General features: G+C 38.6%; 2 protein-coding genes across 2 annotated transcripts; one reads left to right on the top strand and one right to left on the bottom strand.

Annotated features, from left to right (window-relative positions):
- Nucleotides 1-3,666: 3,666 nt before the first annotated feature.
- Nucleotides 3,667-6,799, top strand: LOC141764201 (uncharacterized). The gene is made up of 5 exons (XM_074629215.1): nucleotides 3,667-3,832; nucleotides 4,093-4,907; nucleotides 4,986-5,271; nucleotides 5,361-5,421; nucleotides 6,543-6,799. Exons 1-5 carry the CDS (start codon nucleotides 3,673-3,675, stop codon nucleotides 6,604-6,606), a joined length of 1,386 nt encoding a protein of 461 aa, XP_074485316.1. The 5' UTR covers nucleotides 3,667-3,672; the 3' UTR covers nucleotides 6,607-6,799.
- Nucleotides 6,800-10,304: 3,505 nt separating this feature from the next.
- Nucleotides 10,305-14,048, bottom strand: smim28 (small integral membrane protein 28). Its single transcript, XM_074631343.1, has 2 exons — nucleotides 13,722-14,048; nucleotides 10,305-10,937 (listed from the first exon to the last, which is right to left on the bottom strand). The coding sequence occupies exons 1-2, from the start codon at nucleotides 13,818-13,820 to the stop codon at nucleotides 10,515-10,517; spliced, it is 522 nt and encodes a 173-aa protein (XP_074487444.1). The 5' UTR covers nucleotides 13,821-14,048; the 3' UTR covers nucleotides 10,305-10,514.
- Nucleotides 14,049-21,691: the final 7,643 nt, after the last annotated feature.

Below are 21,691 nucleotides of genomic sequence, written 5' to 3'. Positions count from 1 at the left end.
GACTTTGACCAATCACAGGTCATTTCATTGAGAGAGCGTTCCTATTGGCTGTGCTCCGGTCATGTGACCGGAATTTTGCGTTCCTTCAACAGATTTTACAATGGCGGCCGCGTCACAAACGTTCTCATTTTACAGCTAAATTGTACACTACAAGATGTTTTTGAAAACATTTGAGGTGAGAAATAGGCATTAAGGTAACATAATATTGATTCATATTTGATCAGCGCTGCCTAGTTTGACTGTTTGGTCGGAGTTTGCAAGTGATTAACAGCCGGCTCTCATAGACAGCAGCTGGACAGCAGACCTCAGATCAGCTCTTACTGCTTGTTTTCCTCCGGTCTGTGAAATCTTGCAGATGCCGTAAGGAGCACCAGAGGACACAGAGGAACATGATTTTTTTCAGGTTACCTGTTTCATGTACTACTGTCACGATATAGCAACCGTTTTATAAAAATAACTTTTTTTAATCATATTTGCTCAAATCTTGTCTACTTCAGCTTTAAAGGTCACCTATTATGCAAAATGCACTTGTCCATGTCTTTTAAACATCAATATCTGTCCCCAGTGTGTCTACAGACCACCATAGTATCATAAAAGACCATCCTCTCTCTTTTTCTCCTCCTCCGTTTGTCCGGAAATGGGTGCAGAAAAAAAATTCGCTTTTTTCCTTGTATCTTGACGTCATTAGGGAATGCAAGCCACGTGAGGGTTTCCTGGTCGAACCAGAGAGAACCTTCAGTAGCTGACCCCGGCCCACAGCGCGTCACTGTCTCTCCTCCTCAACCTAACTTGAGCAAAGTAGCTCCCTACAGTTAGTCTGCAAGAACCAGCAGAACAATCTTCATGTACTCCCATCATCTAAATATAACATGTTCTTTCACAAAGGCTTTATGTAATTACACTGTTTAAACAGAGGATATTTATATATTATATATATTTGATGTCATGCATGTAGCAGATTACAGGTAGTAAATAGTGACTTGTAAGCAACACAACACATTTCTGTTTCACAGTCAAACTTTATTTGAGTAGACAGATGACAATATTAATTATTCACAGCATTTGTAATCATCTCACCTGCAGTTATGTTAACATGGTACAGGAGAAAGTCTTCAGCTCTGGTAAACTATGGTAAGCTAAGCTCCGGTGGTCTGTAGTCATGGTAACACAGAGACAGCTACTACTGTAAATAATATACCATTACTCTGATCTTCCATACATTTATCTTTTAGCAGAAATAATGAACTGACTACTGTTTCACATCTTCTATTTTCCACCCTGATGGTCGCTGTGTTTACACACCGTGTCATAGCGGTAGCATGTAGCTAACCCGTTAGCATGTAGCTACATGCTAACGGGTTAGCTACATGCTACCGGGTTAGCTCTGTATCTCCATGTAAACAGAGCCATCTGCTCTCAGCTGTCTGCTCTCCTCTGGGATGATTCTGTCGGTCATTTCTCACAGATGGATCTGTAAAGACAGACGTAAAACAGAGTGTATGTTTACGGTTTACAGAGTTGATGCATGAGGTAAACACCGAGCTAACTAACAGAGATATAAACAGCATTATTTACCTGAGAGAAACCGTCAGGAAAACCTGGAATCTGGACCGCAGATGTTGATCATGTGTCGCCGATTTCTGATCAGATTCCTCCGGTAACGTGCGCTGGGTGAAGTTTCTGGTTTATAAACTTTAAAGTGGTTTATAAACTTTATTCTAGCTGCTATCTCTCCACTCGTCTCTCTCTCTCTCTCTCTCTAGAGAGAGAGAGAGAGAGAGAGAGAGAGCTTCTCCGGGAGGGAGGGGGAGGGTGACGCTGTTGTTGAGGACGTTTGATTGACAGAAAACGCTGACCAATCAGAGCAGAGTGGGAGGAGACAGAGGCTACAGACACAGAAATCAGCACTTTTGGAAATGGGCTGAAACAGAGGTTATAGAGACATGCTGGAATGCATGATCTGATTGTTTTTTTGAAAAAAAACTTCAGAGACATGGTTTGGAGGTGTCTGAGACCTATAATAACTAGTTTAAATGGAGTATAATATGTGACCTTTAAATATTGACCTGGAATGACTTCACATTGTAGGATGCCTTGTGCGTCGGTATCATGCGCAGGCGGCTGTGACAAAGTGTTGGTATTTGATGCCCTGGGAATGAGAACAAGCTGAAATACAATAAAGCACAGCAAATTCAGACAGAAGACGCTGTGTGTGTTGAGCTCTCAGGGCTTTTGTATTTGTATCAGAGCTTGTTTGATGCTTCTGGAAAAAGGGTTGATGAGAGCAGAAAGGCTGAAACAGACAGGAAATGTGATGTAAAACCAAAATTATGAGCTAAAGAGGCTAAAAAGCTCAGTAGAGCTGCAGAGTTGGGGATAATTCTCTGAGTTTCGAGTTACCACTTTTCAGAGCCTATAATTGAATATTAAAAGAAAGAAAGAATGATTCATGCACGAAACTCTGCGGTCAGTTTTACTCATGGGATTGTGATGCTTTATTGTTGCTGTAATTTGATATGGAAGATTACAAAAGCTGTAAATGTCACATTCAGGTGTTGGGTGAACAGTCTCAGATGTCATTGTGGGCTAAAACTCACATATTTCATGTTTTCACAGTGCAATCTTTGTGTGTTGTGTCACAGCTTTGACTTTATACCTGTTCCTTTAAGGAAATGATGCAGAAAAGTATGACAACTGGTAAAGCAGGTTGGTCCACAGGTGGAAGTTTGGTATATATACTGTAAACCGTAAGCAAAGAAAGTTTATTCGGGTAGGTGGAAGAACGTGGTAAGAAACACCTTTTCTTTATCTTCTTTTTGTTATTATTTGTATTGCCATTGTTAGTGCTGTTTTTGTTATATTGTATGACAAGTGACAGTTCTATTTAATATTTGACTGTTTGTTTTACTCACCACTTTGTTTGAAGCTGAAAAAAATCGAGAGATAAAAAAATAACTAATAACTAATTAATTAATAAAAACAAATTAAAATCATCAATATATTTACCTAGAGCCAGTTATTTGTCTCTGCTCACTTCAGGCTGTGTACAACCTGGTCCTTATGACTATTTGCGTATTAATGTTGAATATAATTAAAAGACAGATGTATCTCTTAATAGCATTACTCTTCCTGATACAAAATGCGCAAATTGTTTATCTTCTTCTGTAGAGTAAAGAAGTAAAATGACAAAAATACCCAATTTATTCTAAATATGAATTGTTTTTTTAGAGTTCTTCTTCAAATATATATATAATAATAAGTACATTAACATGAATTTACTTAAACTTAAATTCCGCATTTAAGACTTATTTTTCCTAAGAAAATGTTTTGCTTGTTTTTCTCGGTTCATTTCCCTTGATTCACAGATTTTCTAGACATGAAATTTTCGATTTTGGAGACAGAAAAAAATAACACTTGATTCTTTTAAATAGTTGACTGGACCTGTAATCAGGTAAAACAATCACATGAGTTTTTAGCCATAATCTGAATCATAACCAACAGTTCTTTGCCTTTTTCTCTCCATCTGCTGCTGACTGTTCATTAGCATGTTGTAAACTGTTCTCACCACTAGAGGGCCCTGTTTGCTGTAAACTGAGCTGAACACTGAACATCAGTTTAAACCAGTCTATCTAATATTTTGATATTCCCATTTTCCCCATAGAAGGCATTGACATGAAGTTGGGGCTACTGGTGGTGTTGGCAGTGGCGGTTCTGGTGCCGAGCCTCTCCGAGGGCCGGATCGTCTCCAGATGTGAGCTGAGAGAAATGCTTAGGGGGGCAATCACCCTGCCCCGACGTCTTCAAAAGATCGAGGACAAAATCCTGGCAACAGGTGAGGTTAATAAATGGTGGGTTAGGTGGTCTGAGATGTAGAGAGTCAGCTCATGACCTCCAGAGTCACCAGCATGAATCTCTCAAAGAAAATACAGAGCAGGAAGACGGCTAAGAGTAAGAGAGTTTGCTCCTGCAAACAGGAAAAGTAAGAATAATAAAAAGTGGATGTTAAAGGAAGACAATTTCACTTATGGACATATTCTCTTCTTTTTCCTTGTTTGCTTCCTGCCATCTGCTTGCACAACTTGTTTGCTGCAGTTATCTGTGAGGCGTATAGGAGGTCCCGCCTGAACACCGGCCTGGTCAAAGTGTACGGCAAATGCAGAACTACAACGACAGCAATGCCAACAACTGTGGTCACAGCTCCCTCATCAACAACGACCGAGCGAATGACAACTGAACCATCGACCGATCCGACTGCTGAACCATCGACCAAACCGACTATTGAACAATCGACCAAACCGTCTACTGAACCATCGACCAAACCGTCTACTGAACCATCGACCAAACCGACTATTGAACCATCGACCAAACCGTCTACTGAACCATCGACCAAACCGTCTACTGAACCATCGACCAAACCGACTACTGAACCATCGACCAAACCGTCTACTAAACCATCGACCAAACCGTCTACTGAACCATCGACCAAACCGTCTGCTAAACCATCGACCAAACCGTCTGCTAAACCATCGACCAAACCGTCTGCTAAACCATCGACCAAACCGTCTGCTAAACCATCGACCAAACCAACTACGGAACCAACGACCGAACCGACTACTGAAACAACGACCACCGAGCCGACGACCACCGAAACTGGCAACGTCAGACGAAAGCGTAAGCCCCACACAACCAGCGAGGATTCTGACTCGACAGAGAGAGACAGGAAGCTGAAGGAACTGCTGAACAAGGTGTCGCAGGAAGACGAGGGCGGGGTGACGCAGGATGACAACAGTATGGACGAAGAGAGCGACAAGAGCGATGAGAGTGATGAGAGTGATGAGAGTGTTGAGAGTGATGAGAGTGATGAGAGTGTTGAGAGTGATGAGAGTGATGAGAGTGATGAGAGCGATGTGGATGAAGAGAGTGATGAGGGTGGGGTGATGCAGGATGACAACATGATGGGCTATGAGGATGAAGAGAGTAATGAGAGCGATGAGGATGAAGAGAGCGATGAGGGTGGGGTGATGCAGGTTGACGACATAACAGGTGATGAGGACGAAGAGAGCAATGAGGGGGCCAGCGAAAAGGAAGACGAGGAAGAAGAGGTTGAGGAAGATGGGAAACGTAAGAAGCGTTCCTTCCGTCACTGGAAGCCTAAAAGGAAGATGAGGCCGTGGTCTGTTGGTTTTCACGGGCTCTTCCAGCTGTCTGACGCGTCCTTCTGTGATTCAGGTTATCGCAGGTCCAAAAACAGGTGCCACACAGACTGCAGAGGTAAGTCTTTGAACCAGAGACTACAGACATGATATTTATTTAAACTAGATATTTTGCATATTAATAACGATTCCTTCTTTCCCCTGAAGCCTTCACCGATGACAACATAATGGATGACATTGATTGCATTGTGAGGACTGGTTACTGGCGGTAAGTTTGTATACAGCAAAGTTAAAGTGATACTTCATCCTCATATATATCTATATGCAATAGGTGGTTTGTTTACAGCATATAAATGCATATGTATATACCAGCTCAGTCACACAGCAGTTCGTGTATATAGACACGAATTTCACATTTTTATTGTGATGGTCAGCACAAAATCTATTTGTATGTTAATCCACGTAATTGTGAACCAGGAAGTATAAAGAGTGGCGAACGCCGCGTAGGAAATACTGGCATGGCCATTTGCAAAGGAGTTCCTTGACCTCTGACCTCAAAATATGTGAATGAAAATGGGTTCTATGGGTACCCACGAGTCTCCCCTTTACAGACATGCCCACTTTATGATAATCACATGCAGTTTGGGGCAAGTCATAGTAAAGTCAGCACACTGACACACTGACAGCTGTTGTTGCCTGTTGGGTTTGAGTTTGCCATGTTATGATTTGAGCATATTTGTTATACTAAATGCAGTACCTGTGAGGGTTTCTGGACAATATTTGTCATTGTTTTGTGTTGTTAACTGATTTCCAATAATACATATACAGACATTTGCATAAAGCAGCATATTTGCCCACTCCCATGTTGATAAGAGTATTAAATACTTGACAAATCTCCCTTTAAGGAACATTTTAAACAGATATAATAATATGTGCAATTAATTTGCGATTAATTTTGATGACAATCATGTGATTAATCACGATTGAATATTTTAATCGATTGACAGCACAATGAAATGTAGTTGCCCCCTCCTCCAGATATCAAAATATTTAACTTTGAATAGAATATAAACAATAAATTAGAACAAAATAATGCATTAAAGGAAGAAATAAAATGGAAAACTAAATTATATTTACAAGCAATATATACAGTTACGTTTGTATATACATACAACAAATATATAGAATTATGTGTAATATGAGTGTTTTAAATAATACTGTAAATAAAAAACTTTGGTTAAAGTGGGAGTGAGGGTAGTGCACAAGGTAGTGGGATGTTTTGGTAATCTGCCTTTCAAATACAATTTTGAATACCATTTAATCATGAAATCAATACTTAACAAAAAAAATTTAAAATAAGAAGCGTTGATCTCTTCTGTTCATTTACAGGCGCATCCAGAAGAAATGCCGCCGTGTGAACGCCGCTGAGTACTTCGCTGAGTGTTATGACTGAAGCGGTCAACCTTTTCTCACATGATTGGTGATCTATGACAATAATAAAGTGAAGCATGTTGCACTTGTTGTGTTTTTGTATCTATCATCCAAAAATAAAATACGGCATTGTGGAAAAAAGTGTCACAATTTCTAGCCCACTGATGAAGGAATTTCCCCCAAAATGTGCACGTCAATAAAGATGATTGAAAGACTTTAAATTGTATTGTTAAATTAAAGAAAGTATTACAATTTCTGTTACTTACTATACATGTGAAGACTCCTATGTAAAGCAGATGTAAGGGACTGTGCAAAAATTAACGGTGTGGGGAGGGGGCGCTGAAGCTTGTATTTAATTTTATAAAAAAAAAAGACTCATTGGATCTTCCCATCTGACTTAAAAAAAAAAATCAAAATCTCCAAACTATTTAGTTTGCGCACCTGACTGCTGGAACAAAATACAGCACCTCCGAAAAATCAATTCACTTTGACCCTTTGGACATTTTATAAATTTGATCTTTAATCTCCAAATTTCTACATAACTGTGTTTAATTTGACATCTTAAATATCTGAATGTTTCTATCAAATATTTTTTCCCTAATCAAAAAGCTCTAGCGGCTTTTGCTATTTTTATAACGATATTGCATCTTCTCTGTTTGTATATCTCATTGTTGGCCCTCAATGATCTCTTGGGTTTAAATAAAGGTTGAATGAATGAATGAATGACAAACGCAACAAAAACATAATAAATAAATAAACCCCAACCTAATGTTTTTTAGTACAGTTCCTAATATGACAAAAAAAAATTTAAAGCCTGCAGCAAAATTCCCAATAACAAGTTTTTCTTCTCAAACCTGTCAAACAAAGAAGAGCAGCGTCTTTCCTTTTTGACATGATTGATGTTCAACATAAAGATTCTCTCTTTTTTGTATAAGTTGTCATGACCATTATCAATGTGCCAATATGTATATTGCTCTATCTAAACATTTATGCTCATTGTTTATCTCCAAAACTAACAAACATGGGATCATTGATTTGCATAAACTTTACTGGTTAAAATATAATTTAATTGCAACATACTGTCAGTCAGATTTCCACTAATATCACCATAAAATATACAGTATGTAACTTCTAAAGCTATACAGCCTATATACACGGTGCAGTACTGCTTTAAAGACCATAATACTGCTGGAGCTATGTTGTTGTTGTTGTTCTAACTTGTCACCACTAGAGGACATACTTTACCCTATTACTGTGTCTCTGCACTCATCAGGCGTGTCTTCATCAGACAGGTCTTCATAAGGCGTGTCTTCATCAGGCATGTCTTCATCAGACAGGTCTTCATCAGGCGTGTCTTCATCAGGCAAGTCTTCATTAGACAGGTCTTCAATAGACAGGTCCTCATCAGGTGTGTCTTCATCAGGCATGTCTTCATCAGACAGGTCTTCATCAGGCTTGTCTTCATCAGGCATGTCTTCATCAGACATGTCTTCATCAGACAGGTCTTCATCAGACATGTCTTCATCAGGCGTGTCTTCATCAGACACGTCTTCATCAGACATGTCTTCATCAGACAGTTCTTCATCAGGCATGTCTTCATCAGACAGGTCTTCATCAGACAGGTCTTCATTGTGTTGCATTTTGACGATCACTCTCTCTTCATCCGTCCATACAGTTTATACTATATACTGTATTATATACTGTCTGTATCAATCACTACTGAGCCAGGAAAAGATTTGTCACATGATGCTCTATATTAAACATGTATTCATTTTTAGCCATATTAGCTTCGTCTTTGAAAGTCGGTTGATCCACCACTTTGGTCCAGATTGAAATATCTCAACAGTTGCATTGAAATTTAGTTCCGACATTCATGATCCCCAGACGATGAATCCTACGGACTTTGGTGATCACTGGACTTTTACTCTGCTACCAACAGCAGCTTTTTCAGCATTTTTTGGCTTTTAGTTAAATATCTTGACAACAATTGTTGGATTGGAATCAAATTTGGTACAGATTTTCATGGTGCTCAAAGGATGAATCCCAGTGATTTTGGTGATTCCTTAACTTTTCCTTCAGTGCCACCAAGCAACATTTAATTGCTGGATTGGCCCATTTGGAAAATTTGGTACAAACACTCAAGGTTTCCTCTGACTTTTCCTCTAGCGCCAACCATGAGATTGACATTTTTTTCCTTTCGTGAAATGTCTCAACTACTGTTAGAAGGATTTGCCATGATCCCCAGAGGAAGAGATTAAATGATAGTGAAATATCTCGACAACTATTTGATGGATTGGAATGATATTTTTTACAGATGTTGATGGTGCCCAAAGGATGAATCCCAGTGATTTTGGTGAATCCTTAATTTTTCCTTTATTGGCACATTTGGCAAATTGGCTGATGATCCTCTGAATTTTCCTCTAGCGCCTTAAGGTTTTTTTTTTTTTCTTTAGTGAAATGTTTCAACAACTGTTGGATGGATTGCCATGACATTTGGTTCATATATTCATGTTCCCCAGAGGATGAGTCCTACTGACTTTGGTAATCACTTGACTTTTCCTCGGGTGCTAACTGCAGCTTGACTTTAACTATCTTGACAGCTATTTGATGGATTGGAATAAAATTTGGTGCAGATATTGTTCAAAGGATGAATCTCAATGATTTTGGTTACCCCCTGATTTTTCCTGAAGCATCACCAGCAGGTCAAAGTTTTCACTTATCCTGTGAAATATCTCAACATCTATTGGATTGATTGGCACAACATTTGGTTCAGACATTCAAGGTTCCCAAAGGATGAATCTCAATGTTTTTGGTGATTCCTTAACTTTTCCTCTATTGGCACATTTGGCAAATTGGCTGTTGAATCTTACCAACTTAAGTGATCCTCTGACTTTCCCTCTTTCGCCACCATGAGGTTGACATTTTTATCCCTTAGTAAAATGTCTCAAATACTGTTGGATGGATTCCCATGAAATTTGGTCCAGACATTCATGATCCCCAGAGGATGGATTGTAATCACATTGATGATCCTCTGACTTTCCATTTAGTCCCACCAGTTCAAAATTTCAATTTGTTCAATACTTTGGCTTCCAGTGAGATACCCGCAAAATCGATGACATTCCCACCAACCTCAGCTGTACCATCTCAAACCAGACAATGCTGATGAGGGCTAACATGGTAAATATTGTTTACAGGAATGTCTCAAAATGCTACATGTGACTTCTTTAAAACTGCATTTATTGAAATTTGGACACTAAAGGGAAGAAGAACTCCAAAACAAGCTAACAGACAGACACATCCAGCAGACACAGAGCAACATTATCATCCCACTGGGAGTCGTGTCATTTGTCCATCTGATGAATGTGAGTCCCATATACAACTCTGGTTTGGTCTCCGACTCCTGAGAAAAATATCTGGCTCTTCGGCTGCTAAATGTTCCACTTTCTTCACCAGCTAGTCTCTAACTGTGTACAGTGGGTTTATGAGAAAACAGTTGCCTGCTGCTGCTGGAAACATAGTTGATGAGAGCGCTTGGATTGAACCAGACAGTAAATGTACCGTAAAACCAAAACTACAAGCTAAAAGAGGCTAAAAGACTCTGTAGAGCTGCAGAGTTGAGTGATAATTACATACAGTAAGTACACAGACAACAGAGTTATAAAAACACCAAATATTGGAGTTATAATGTCTTTTTACACTGCAGCATTGAAGGGTAACCTGGACCCTATTTTCCCATGTCTTTGTGTCTAACTGACTAATAGGGAAAACAATTTCTGAAACTGGTCCAGTATTGAAGGAGAGCGCTGTAGAAATGAAAATCGAGCGGCGAGGGCAAGTGAACAGCGTCATGGTAGAGTTACGTTCACAAAAAGTACTTGTTTTTAATAGGGTCCAGGTTGAAAAATAACGAGGTTACCCTTTCATGCCTTATCACACATATCGGCCGCTGGCCTTGAGCTCGGGACACAGCTTGGCCTCCAGGTCCTCTATCTTTATCGACTCCACATCTTTGGAGCTGGAGAGGCTGGCAGCCCGGGTGATCTTGGTGAGCGTCTCCTCGTAGGGCGGAGGCAGGTAGACCATGACGAAGACTCCGTCGGATCCATCAGAGCTGGTGCTGGTGTGGCGTTCTGCGTTCCTGGTCAGGGAGGAGAGGAACTCTGCGTTGCCCTCTGCGTCCTGGAGGTCCAGAGCAATGATGTTGGCCAGACTCAGTTTGCTGCGAGAACACCGGCGGTAGACCAAACCGACCAGGAGAGCGAGCAGGAGGACGGAGACAACCAGTATGACAACATAGAGCACCAGCTCCGTCTTTCTGTCCTCTGCCAGGTCCAACTCATTCCAGTTGTAGCCCTGGAGATCAACAAGGAAGAGTTGAGTTAAAGAAATATTTATCTATATTTTACAACAAGGGTCTCATTTTTGTAGTTTTGTTGATAATATTTTACACCAATATTTGACAACAGAAAGTTTGTCTGCATTATCAACCAGATCTCCAGGGGCCACAAAGGTGTCAGGTTCACTTAAGTACAATATTAATTGAGTTGTGCAACATACATTTCATAATGTTGTGGCTCAGTCTGTCAAAATCTAGTTCCAGCACCTATATTACTTTAGTTTATGTCATGTTCACACGGTGCACTTCTAAATAAAGTTCAAATAACCACAAACTACCATAACATAAGAACATTCAGACATACAGTGAACCTGGGGCAGGTTGTATTCTTCTGGGTCTCATAATACAATGAAGCTGTTGTCTATAGTGTGCTGTAAGTGATGAGAAGTTCGGGGCCCTGGGGGGACTAGGGGGGCATCAAGGAAAATATGGGAATCATTGATCTAACAGCAGAGCTTTATGAAAAACAACTTCATGCAGTCCAGATTGAACCTTTATAACAACCTGTTATTTTTGGTTTTCAGTGAAACGAATGTTACAGATTCAGAGTGATCCTCTACGGTGTAAATCTGCAGCGCTGCTCATCATCACGCATTACAAACTCTGAGTCTGATCCAGACAAGAAGGGCGATCCCGCACCCCTCCAGCTTTGAGAGAACAACATGCTGACATCCACTCAGAGTGTCCCAAATTCCCCCTGTCTCAGTTTTTCTAGCAATTAGTTAATGCTGCCTGGATTACCCAGAAGCATCCTGCAGACTCTGGTCCTCTGCAGTTTTAATTCTCAATCCGTCTGACTGTCACTCAGCTGCCCTCGCTACAAAGTGTTGCTATCCACAAAGTCTGAGACTAAACATGAGACCCAAAGGACTCTCAAGGGACAGAAAAAAAGACATAAAGACAGACATATAAAAGAAATAAAGACACACATATAGAACATGTAAAGGCAGACATAAAGATATACATATAGAAGACATAAAGGCAGACATATAGAAGACATAACGACAGACATAAAGAAGACATAAAGGCAGACATAAAGACAGACATATAGAAGACCCAAAGACAGACATAAAGACAGACATATAAGAGACATAAAGACATACATATAGAACACATAAAGGCAGACATAAAGACAGACATATAAAAGACCTAATAAGCAGACATAAAGACAGACATATAGAAGACATAAAGGCAGACATATAGAGGACATAACGACAGACATATTGAAGACATAACGACAGAAATAAAGAAGACATTAAGACAGACATAAAGAAAAAAACAAAGAAAGACACTTTACTGTATCTCCTCTTTTGGTTCTCCAATAATATATAAAGATAAATCATAATTTAACTCCATTACAAAATAAACAATCTACCGTTCTCCTTTCCCTGTCTGAAATGTTTAGACATTAGAGGCCTTACAGCAGGATTTGTCGACCTTCTCTGGCTCATGATCCCATTTTAGACTCTAAAACTCTCATGAATTCAACAGTTGTCAGTTTGTCCGGGGAATTTTTATTCGGTTTTCACGAGTGAAGTGAGAACGAATAGATGTGTTATACTGCAGGTACTGTAGGTGTTATACTGTAGGTACTGTAGGTGTTATACTGTACAGGTATGTAAATGATGGTAAATCTTAAAATTCTGGAATAAAAAAAAGTCATTAAATCAGCTTTAGTGTTTATTTTATAGGGGTAAGTGCAGAATGGACTAAAATAAAATAATCTGAAGAGTAGTGAGATGATTAATGGGGCAGTGAACAAGAAAAAACTGAAATACACAAATTTGTCTTAATTCTTTTTCTCCATTTGATTTTTGTGAATTATTGATGATTTGACCTCTTTTGGCCTCAAACAGTTACTGAAATTAAACTATTTCAGAGGTACAGAGGGGAAATCAAAACATGTTGTAAAGGGTTTTGTATTGTATTTTATAATCTTATCATGCATTTTTGTAATCTAAAATCCTAAACTACAGCTGTCATAAACGAAGTGAAGTAAAAAGTACAATATGTCCCTGTGATATGTAGTGGAGTAGCATAACATGGAAATACTCAAGTAAAAGTACAAATATGTTTTTGTAATTGCACTTGTATACCATACTTGGGTAAATGTAGCCTATTTAGTTACTTTGCACCACTGCCAAACATAGATGAGACTTTATACAACACCTAACTTAAAAGGGAAACACATAATACACACAATACAGAGCACAAACATTAAGAAAATAAAAGCATGAAAAGCACCTGATCATCTATGACTGTGTCTGTTCCATCTTTAAAAACTGTTCTGAGTCGAGATTGAAATTATTTCAGTCGAGATTCATTTACAGCACAGGTGGATTCATACGATACGATACGATACGATACGATACGATACGATACGATACGATACGATACGATATACTTTATTGTCCCACGGGGAAATTTTGCTTGGGCAATAGTGCTGCTCACAGCTGCAGCACATTATTACAAACATGTCATGGCCAAGCCTCATTCAAAGGAACAGCTTGTTATTAAGGTTGTTTTCAGCAAAGTCTCCAAATATATCTGATATTTCAGGCTGAACATCTGAAATATTTTTATTTGATATAAGTGTGCCTGGGTTTAAGCCCTTAAACAAGTAGAAACACAATGTAAGGGACAGTTTCTATCACTAATTTTCAATCCACATAATTGTAGGTACATTTAAAGGATGAGAGGTGAACACATATTTTCAGCTGCTGACCTTGGACTCTACACACCTGCTTCTCCTGTGTTGAAGGTGAGCCTGTCACCCAGTCGTACGAGCCTCTGCCTGCAGGTCCAAACCTCATCCAGCTGCTCTCCAGTAGCATTCGCATGATGCTCAGGTGACAAAGATGGTGGTGGTGGATGGACGGATGGAGAAATGTGTGTTTGTGGAGTAAATTGATGGTGATCAACTAAAGCATCCAGTTGTTGTTCCAGTGGAGTAAACAGAGCACAGAGCCGTGGAGGGGGGGAGGGAGGGAGGTTAGTCGTTGGGAGTCGAGGGTGAGATGGGCGGGTTGATGGGGGGGGTGCACGAGCTAAGCAGCTGCTCACATGGCGGCACATGCAGCAGAGCAACAGGATTCAGGCCAATGATGGGATTTAGAGCCGTGCAGCTGCCCTATATCATAGAGAGAGAGTGGTATGTGTGTGTGTGTGTGTGTGTGTGTGTGTGTGTGTGTGTGTGTGTGTGTGTGTGTGTGTGTGTGTGTGTGTGTGTGCGTGTGTGTGTGTGTGTTTGTGGATCCAGTTTGTGTGCCAGTGAAGCTCGGTGACAGAAAAAGGCAGGGGCTCCTCTTCAGATCAAGTCTCAGGACACGTGGAACACAATCAAGGAAAAAACACACTGATTGTAAAAAATACACAGCTGTTACATCTGTGTGTGTGTGTGCGTGCGTGTGTGTGTGTGTGTGTGTGTGTGTGTGTGTGTGTGTGTGTGTGTATATGCCAGTGGTCCAAGACAAAAAACACAAAACTAAAGCTTTGCCTGTTTGAGTCTGAACCCTTTTCTCTGGTGTTTCCTGTAGACACAACGAGGGGTTTCACAGACCCTGTTTGGTAATCTGCACAACTAACTAACGACATGGTAGGGTCCACACCTACACACACTCCTCTCCACTCACTCACGCAGACATTACTGACCTGCTGACCTTGTATTCTTTACTTCATTTACTTAATTAAACATCTTGCATTATTTACAGACTATGTGTGCTCGCCCTCTTTTGTCACATACTTTTGAGCCAGGTTGTGATAAAATGGGAGCTCGTCGGTCCTTATTGTCTGATAGATATGCTGAGTAGAAGAGTAGCTTGTTGGTATTTTGCTGTTAGGTTGGAACTAGTAGCCTACTATGTGTCACCTCTTAATCTGCACTAGTAAGGGTTTGTGGCTTGCCTTTAGAGGAGGATAGGGAGTGAATTAATCTCAGGTTTAGCTATGTATGACTTGAGTAGGTAGTCTGGGTATTAAAGCTGCTAAATGCTAGTTTTTGGGAGGCCTCATAATCTAGTCTAGTCTAATAATCTAGACTAGTTTTGGCTATTGGTTGTGATTGAGATCAGTTTGTCTGTGTATACAGAGGTTTGGTTGAGGTTTCTGCATGATTTATTTCTTTGATTAATCACCTGATCATTTCAGCCGTACTTGTATAAACTGTTTGGTAGTTTTATTTATAACAAAACATGTTTATAAAGTTTTGTGTGCAAAAATCTTAATTTGTAAAGTAACTAAAGCTATCAGATAAATGTAGTGAAGACGTGGAATGAAAAGAAAATACTCAAGTAAAGTACAACCACTTCAAATTATGTACTTGAATACAGTAAATGTACAGTAAATGAGTAAATGTACAGTTACATTCCACCACTGGTCTTGGCCTTCATGGTGCATGTTAATTGAAGGTGTTTTGTTCTCTGCACGTTACCTGCAGACGAAGGGTTAAAGTTTGGATTTTAGAAATGAATATGAACCTGTGAGATCTGCACAGCTGCACAAGAAGCTGATGGTGTCAAACATCTGCTTACTGTGTGTGTGTGTGTGTGTGTGTGCGTGTGTGTGTGTGTGTGTGTTGTTGTCAGCCGGTGACGTGCACCCTTCTTACATTAATCCTCATTGAAATATTGCATGAGAGAGAAAAAATATCTGAAAACGTTTTTGATTAAATATCTATAGGGTGGATTACGGAGGAGACTTATCTGCACATTTTCCTGTATGGAAGGTGATTAAAATGACGAGCTGACCTGGTTTGATCATTTCGATTGATTTATTAGAATCAGTTTTCAAAATCTATTTTATTTGTCTGTATTGTTTTTTTTCCATGTTTCATATATTGTTTGATTGTCTGAATTTATTTGCCTCATTGCAGTCCTGAAATGTTTTGGTTTGAGCAAGTACTGTAAATCACTTTGTAACTTTGTTTAAGAAGTTTTTAAGAAGATGTTTATTATTAGCAAAAGCCAAGACCGAAGGCCTAGGAGGATATGTTTTCACCGGCGTTGGTTTGTTTGTTTGTTTGTCCGTTTGGATGATTACTCCAAAAGTCTGCAATGGTTTTGAATGAAATCTTTTGGGGGGGTGGGGTGTGGCAAAATGAACAATCCATTAGATTTTGGTGTCGATCTGGATCATGATCTGGCTTCGGGAATTTTTTTTAATAACTTCACTCAGCTTGTGCATTAACACCACAGGCTTTAAGACATGCGCAGTGTAACTGATGACGCGTTCATGACGCGTCACCCTGCCTCTTTCCTTCTGCTAGCAGAGGGACAGAGAGAGAGCGGGGGGTGAAGGGAGGGGGGCGTTTTTTCACATTAAACTCTGTGAAATTACAGTTGAGTTCGACCAAAGCACACTTGGTGATTGTTGGAAAGAGTAACGACGACGGTTTAGGTGAGTTTTACTTTGTTTCTGTCCAGTTTGAATGAAGTGTTTTATGCTGCTCCGCTACGTACAGCTGATCTCAACATAAACAAAAACACACGTGGATGATGGCGCAAGCTGCACGGAGAGGGGGGGCAATCGTACTCGGGCAGCTTGGCGGAGGTCTGAGTTCTCCGAGTGCCATTCTAGTTAGTATTAGTATTGTTATTTAATTTAATCTATCATTTATTTACTTTTACTTATAGTAAACATACTATTCGCCAAAATAATCTTCACACAAGATCCACTTACTAGCTTTTTCCAGAGCTTTCAAGCACATCTCACAGTCTTCGTCAGCAGATAAGGTTTTCAGTCTTCATCATGGAGATGTTGTGTGTTATGGTGCTTGGAAAATTTAATAAAATTTTGAATTAAGACAAAAGAACATAATATTAAAAATATAATAATACTGTATATTAAAAATATAAAAACTGTATAAAAGAATTTATAAGAATTTAAAAATAAACCTTATTTTTTTATTTAATTATTATTTTTTTAATTATCATAAATCAAATAAAAGGTAAATCAAAATAAATAAATAAAAAGCAAATATAAATATATTAAATTGAATTATAAAATGAAAAATAAATATATAATATAATATATTATATTATAATATAATATAATATAATATAATATAATATAATATAATATAAATATAATATAATGTAATGTAATGTAATATAATATCATATAATATAATATCATATCATATATTTGTTAATTGACTAGTATTTAGTCACTGACACCAGGATCAGATGAGAGACTCCTGTTTAAAGCCTCCTTTATACAGAGTCTATGAAGTCTGTTACTGATACTGAACAAAGCTGACGATCACAGACTTTACAAATCAGCAGAATCTTAACTCACTCTGGTTTAAATCCTCAACACGCCTTCAATCAAAGGATTTAAAGAAGCCATCGAGCTCTGACTGCTGCTGATGATGATGAGGATGATGAGGATGAGGATGAGCGTGACGAACCGACAGACTGTCAGACTGCAGACATACAAACAGCTTCACCATGTAAAAACACTGTTGGTGTATTTTATGATGAATATGATGTACTGGATTTCAGAGATTAGCTGCTGCCATTGGTAAGTTAATGATCAGCAGATAATTTAATATAATATAAATAAAATGAGGATGCATTAGTGATAGAGGTAAAGTTCCCATCCACCACTGCAAAGGTCCAGAGTTTGAGGGTGGGAAGCCAGTGAGGGACTGTTTCTGTTTGCAGTAAGCCAACAGAAGATCCCAGAGTTTTTCTTCTTTATTACTGACACTGTTCCTGTTTAAATCCGCACACATTTTGATGCACAGCTTCCAGTTTCTTTTACCAATGACTGGTGATTTCTTCTATTCTTATTCAGCTGTTGCTCAGAGGGATCATTGTCTCTTTCTTGAGCATGAGCCACATTGAAATTTAGAAGTTAGAGTGAAAACTTCACTTTTGAATCAACACTAGTCCAGGATACCTGCACAGTTTTTGATAGTTGTTCGCGTCATGGCTGTGATTTAGCAGTAATGTTTTTTTTTTTTTTTTAATAATCAATCAAGGTTAATCTGATCTCCTCTGCTTTCAACAGATGGAATAACTGGGCAGATGGATTATCGCTGGAGTACGAGACAGTTTCTTTCTGAGTGATCACAAAAAACAACCATGTTATACTCGATTACATCAAAGGTCAAAGATAAACTCCCTCCCATGGCACTGCAGACAGACAATTAGCCTGTCTGGGTTGAGCTTTCTGACCTAATATATGTTGAGTGATCATTGCTGCTGTGGGAAAATACAAACAACTGTGGTGTTTTTCAGATTCTTCGTTCCAGCGAAGGAAAATCTTAATTCTCCATTCAAATTAAACTGTGGACCATATTTTTTTCATAGGAGGTCAACGTATTTTTTACAAGTGGTGATATATATACTGTATATTCTCAGTGCTTTTTCTTTCTTTGAGTATTTTCTTTCTTTTAAAGGAACAGTGTGTAGCATTTAGGGTGATATATTGGCAGAAATGGAATATAATATGAATAAGTATGTTTTCTTTACTGTAAAATCACCTGAAAATAAGAACCGTTGTGTTTTCTTTACCTTAGAATGAGACGTTTATATCTACATAGGGAACGGGTCCTCTCCACGGAGTCCGCCATGTTGCCATGTTTCTACAGTAGCCCACAACGAACAAACCAAACACGTGCTCTAGTTAGGGACATTCACTTTTTCACATTTTTGCATCAGCCATACCTATAAATTCACTTGTAGTATAATTCATATTATAGTTGCAGTACAAAATACAACTTGGATGTAAACTAGTTGTGTACTCAAAGTTGACTACTCTTACATTTAAGGTATACTTTAAAGTATACTTTTATAAATTAAAAAGTGGGCCAATTTAGTCCCAAGAAGTATTGAAGTAGTAAACATACAAGTATACTACTAGTACATTAATATTAGTATACGGATTACATAAAGTATATTTGGGATTATACTTGAACTATAGGTTTACTTCCTAACATAAACCTGAACTATACTTCTTTTTTGTAAGGGTATTTAAAAAGCAGCATCAATCCTTTGGGACCAGCATGTATTCGTTTGTCGTAGTAGTATCCCAAAGTATAAATACTGAAGTACCAGTGTCACATATTTCTACTACAGTGTACTTGACTAAATGTTCTTCATTACTCCCAGATCTCCAGTCAATGTCATCTTTCTGTTAATTAAACAAATAGCATTCAGTGCATCAGTTATTCTGCAGTGGAAGTCCAGATGTTGTTCATGGCGATGCCAGCGCTGATCAAAGACTAACATCTCTACAGTGCAGCTGTGAGGTTCAACATCTGTCTGGAATCGACCCAGCGGGATGCTGGGTGCTCGGGGGCAGCGGGGGGGATTTGTCCCTGCAGGATTACTGGCCCCGGCGTGCAGACAGCAGCTGTAATTACTCCTCACGTGGCGAGCTGAGTGGGCAGAAATATGAGGGCTGGGTCCAAGCATACAGAGGTGGAGAGGAGGATCATGGGTAAAGAGTCAGACCTGTCGTGACACTACTGATGGTAGACCCTGAGCAATCCCACTGACAGGCAGTATCTCTACCAACTGTTACAACTTAGACATCATACATACATCTTTACTGAAGTACAAATAAGTACACATCTGTTTTTATCTCATGGATTTTTCTCTAATCTTTTTTTTTTGGGGAAATATTTGACCTCTTTAGGCCTCAAACAGTTATTTAGATTAAATTATCTTGACAAGTTTAAAGGGAAATAACTCTTTGGTGGAACTGCTAACAACTCAGACATCTGAAATGTGACAATAGCAAACAGAATCAGAGATACTTTATTGATCCCCGGGGTGAAATTGGGATGTTACAGTTGCTATAAATATAAATATAAAGAAATGTAAGAAAATAGAAATTTCGTATGTATGTAACATTTAAATTATGTACATAATGCTACAATATAACACAGTATAGAGAAATAAAAGTTTTTAGAAATAAAAATGAGAATAAGAAACTAGAATATAAGAAATATGTACAAATGGTTGTATTAAGACATACAATATATAACATTTAACCACAGTGCAAATAAGTAAATACAAAATGCTGAGAAGTGGGATCTATTAAGTGTGTTGACTATAAGAATTAAATAAGAATATTTCTAGAAATGTACTGCAGTATTAATGCCAGAGTTTTGCACAGATGAATTAATTCACAAATTATTGTACAGTTGAGTTAAGTAAGTATTGCATATAGCAGTTGACGGGTGAAATAAGTCAAGGTAGGGGAATCAATTAAACACAGCTTTTTGATAATCTAAGAGGTCGTGAGATGATTAATGTTAGAGGAATTAAGAAAAATCTTATTTTTGATAAACACATTTATATTCATATTTTGTACACGTTTCTCTAATCTTTGCTTTTATTGTGAAATATTGGATAATTTGACCTCTCTGGGAATCAAACAGTTATTAAAATCAACCATGTGAGAAGTTTAGAGCTGAAATGTCTCTTTGGAGAAACAGATAACAACTCATAGACATCTGAAACGTAACAAGGAGCCTCAACTAGATGCAGATTATTTTTGACAAGAGGTCACAAGCCAAAAAAGGTTGAGAATCACTGGTGTAATGTTAAACAATGGAAATACATTTTAAGCTTAATCATATTTTTATATAGAAAATTAATCTAAAAAGTAACTAGTATATCTGTTAGATAAATACAGTGGAGTAAAAAGTACAATATTTAGCTCTGAGATGTGGTGGAGTACAGCAGTATAAAGTAGCATAAAATAGAAATACTCGAGTAAAGAACAAGTACCTCAAAATTGTAACATACTGTACATTTTGAGATACTTGCTTTACTTGAGTATTTCCATTTGCTTTTATAATATTGCTGCATCAGTATTAACAATCTAATATTGTCAAAAGTAATAACATCACAGGGGACAGTTTACTGACAGAATGAATATTTTTACTTTTGATACTTTAGGTACATTTTCATAAAGAAGGAGTTTTACTTGTAAGGAATATGTATACATAGTGATATTGGTACTTTTACTCAAGTAAAGGAAAGCACTTCCTCCTCCACTAATGGAAACCAGTATCGTAGTCAAGATTATCAAAATGCCAAAGTCCAAACTTCATGAAAATCTGAGTTGAAGATTTATATACATGTATATATACATATAGGCTGCACGGTGGTGCAGTGGTTAGCACTGGCGCCTCACAGCTAGAGGGTTGCAGGTTCGAATCCGGCTTGGGACCCTTCTGTGTGGAGTTTGCATGTTCTCCCCGTGTTAGCGTGGGTTTTCTCCGGGTACTCCGGTTTCCTCCCACAGTCCAAAGACATGCAGGTTAGGTTAATTGTGGACTCTAAAATTGCCTGTAGGTGTGAATGTGAGCGTGAATGGTTGTATGTCTCTATGTGTCAGCCCTGCGATGGACTGGCGACCTGTCCAGGGTGTACCCTGCCTTCGCCCAATGTCGGCTGGGATCGGCTCCGCGACCCCTAACGGGATAAGCGGTTGCAGATGGATGGATATATATACATATACATATATATATATATGTATATATATACACATTTACATGTGTTTACTTGCAATAAATTAATTCTAATGTCCTGCAGAGTCCCTCTAAATCATTTGTAATATTTCCCAGAGCTGTGATGAATGAATGATGATTTTCCTGGATGAATACTGTTTGTGTGAGTGGACGTCGCTCCTCTCTTCTCTGTATCTGACTCAGTAAAAGACTGCAGCTGTAATCCTATAAGAGGCTTTGCTG

This window comes from Sebastes fasciatus, chromosome 3, assembly GCF_043250625.1.
Source record: "Sebastes fasciatus isolate fSebFas1 chromosome 3, fSebFas1.pri, whole genome shotgun sequence".
NCBI classification, from domain to species: Eukaryota; Metazoa; Chordata; class Actinopteri; order Perciformes; family Sebastidae; genus Sebastes; species Sebastes fasciatus.
This window is presented reverse-complemented; position numbering and strand designations above follow the sequence as displayed.

Bases quoted from the DNA above. Each gene is read 5' to 3' on its own strand.
- smim28 (XM_074631343.1), bottom strand. From the start codon at position 13,820: ATGCGAATGCTACTGGAGAGCAGCTGGATGAGGTTTGGACCTGCAGGC. The intron at 10,938-13,721 runs GTGTGTAGAGTC...GTTGATCTCCAG, and splicing joins CTTCAACACAGGAGAAGCAG to GGCTACAACTGGAATGAGTT.
- LOC141764201 (XM_074629215.1), top strand. From the start codon at position 3,673: ATGAAGTTGGGGCTACTGGTGGTGTTGGCAGTGGCGGTTCTGGTGCCG. The intron at 4,908-4,985 runs GTGGATGAAGAG...GAGAGTAATGAG, and splicing joins ATGAGAGTGATGAGAGCGAT to AGCGATGAGGATGAAGAGAG. The intron at 5,422-6,542 runs GTAAGTTTGTAT...GTTCATTTACAG, and splicing joins GTGAGGACTGGTTACTGGCG to GCGCATCCAGAAGAAATGCC.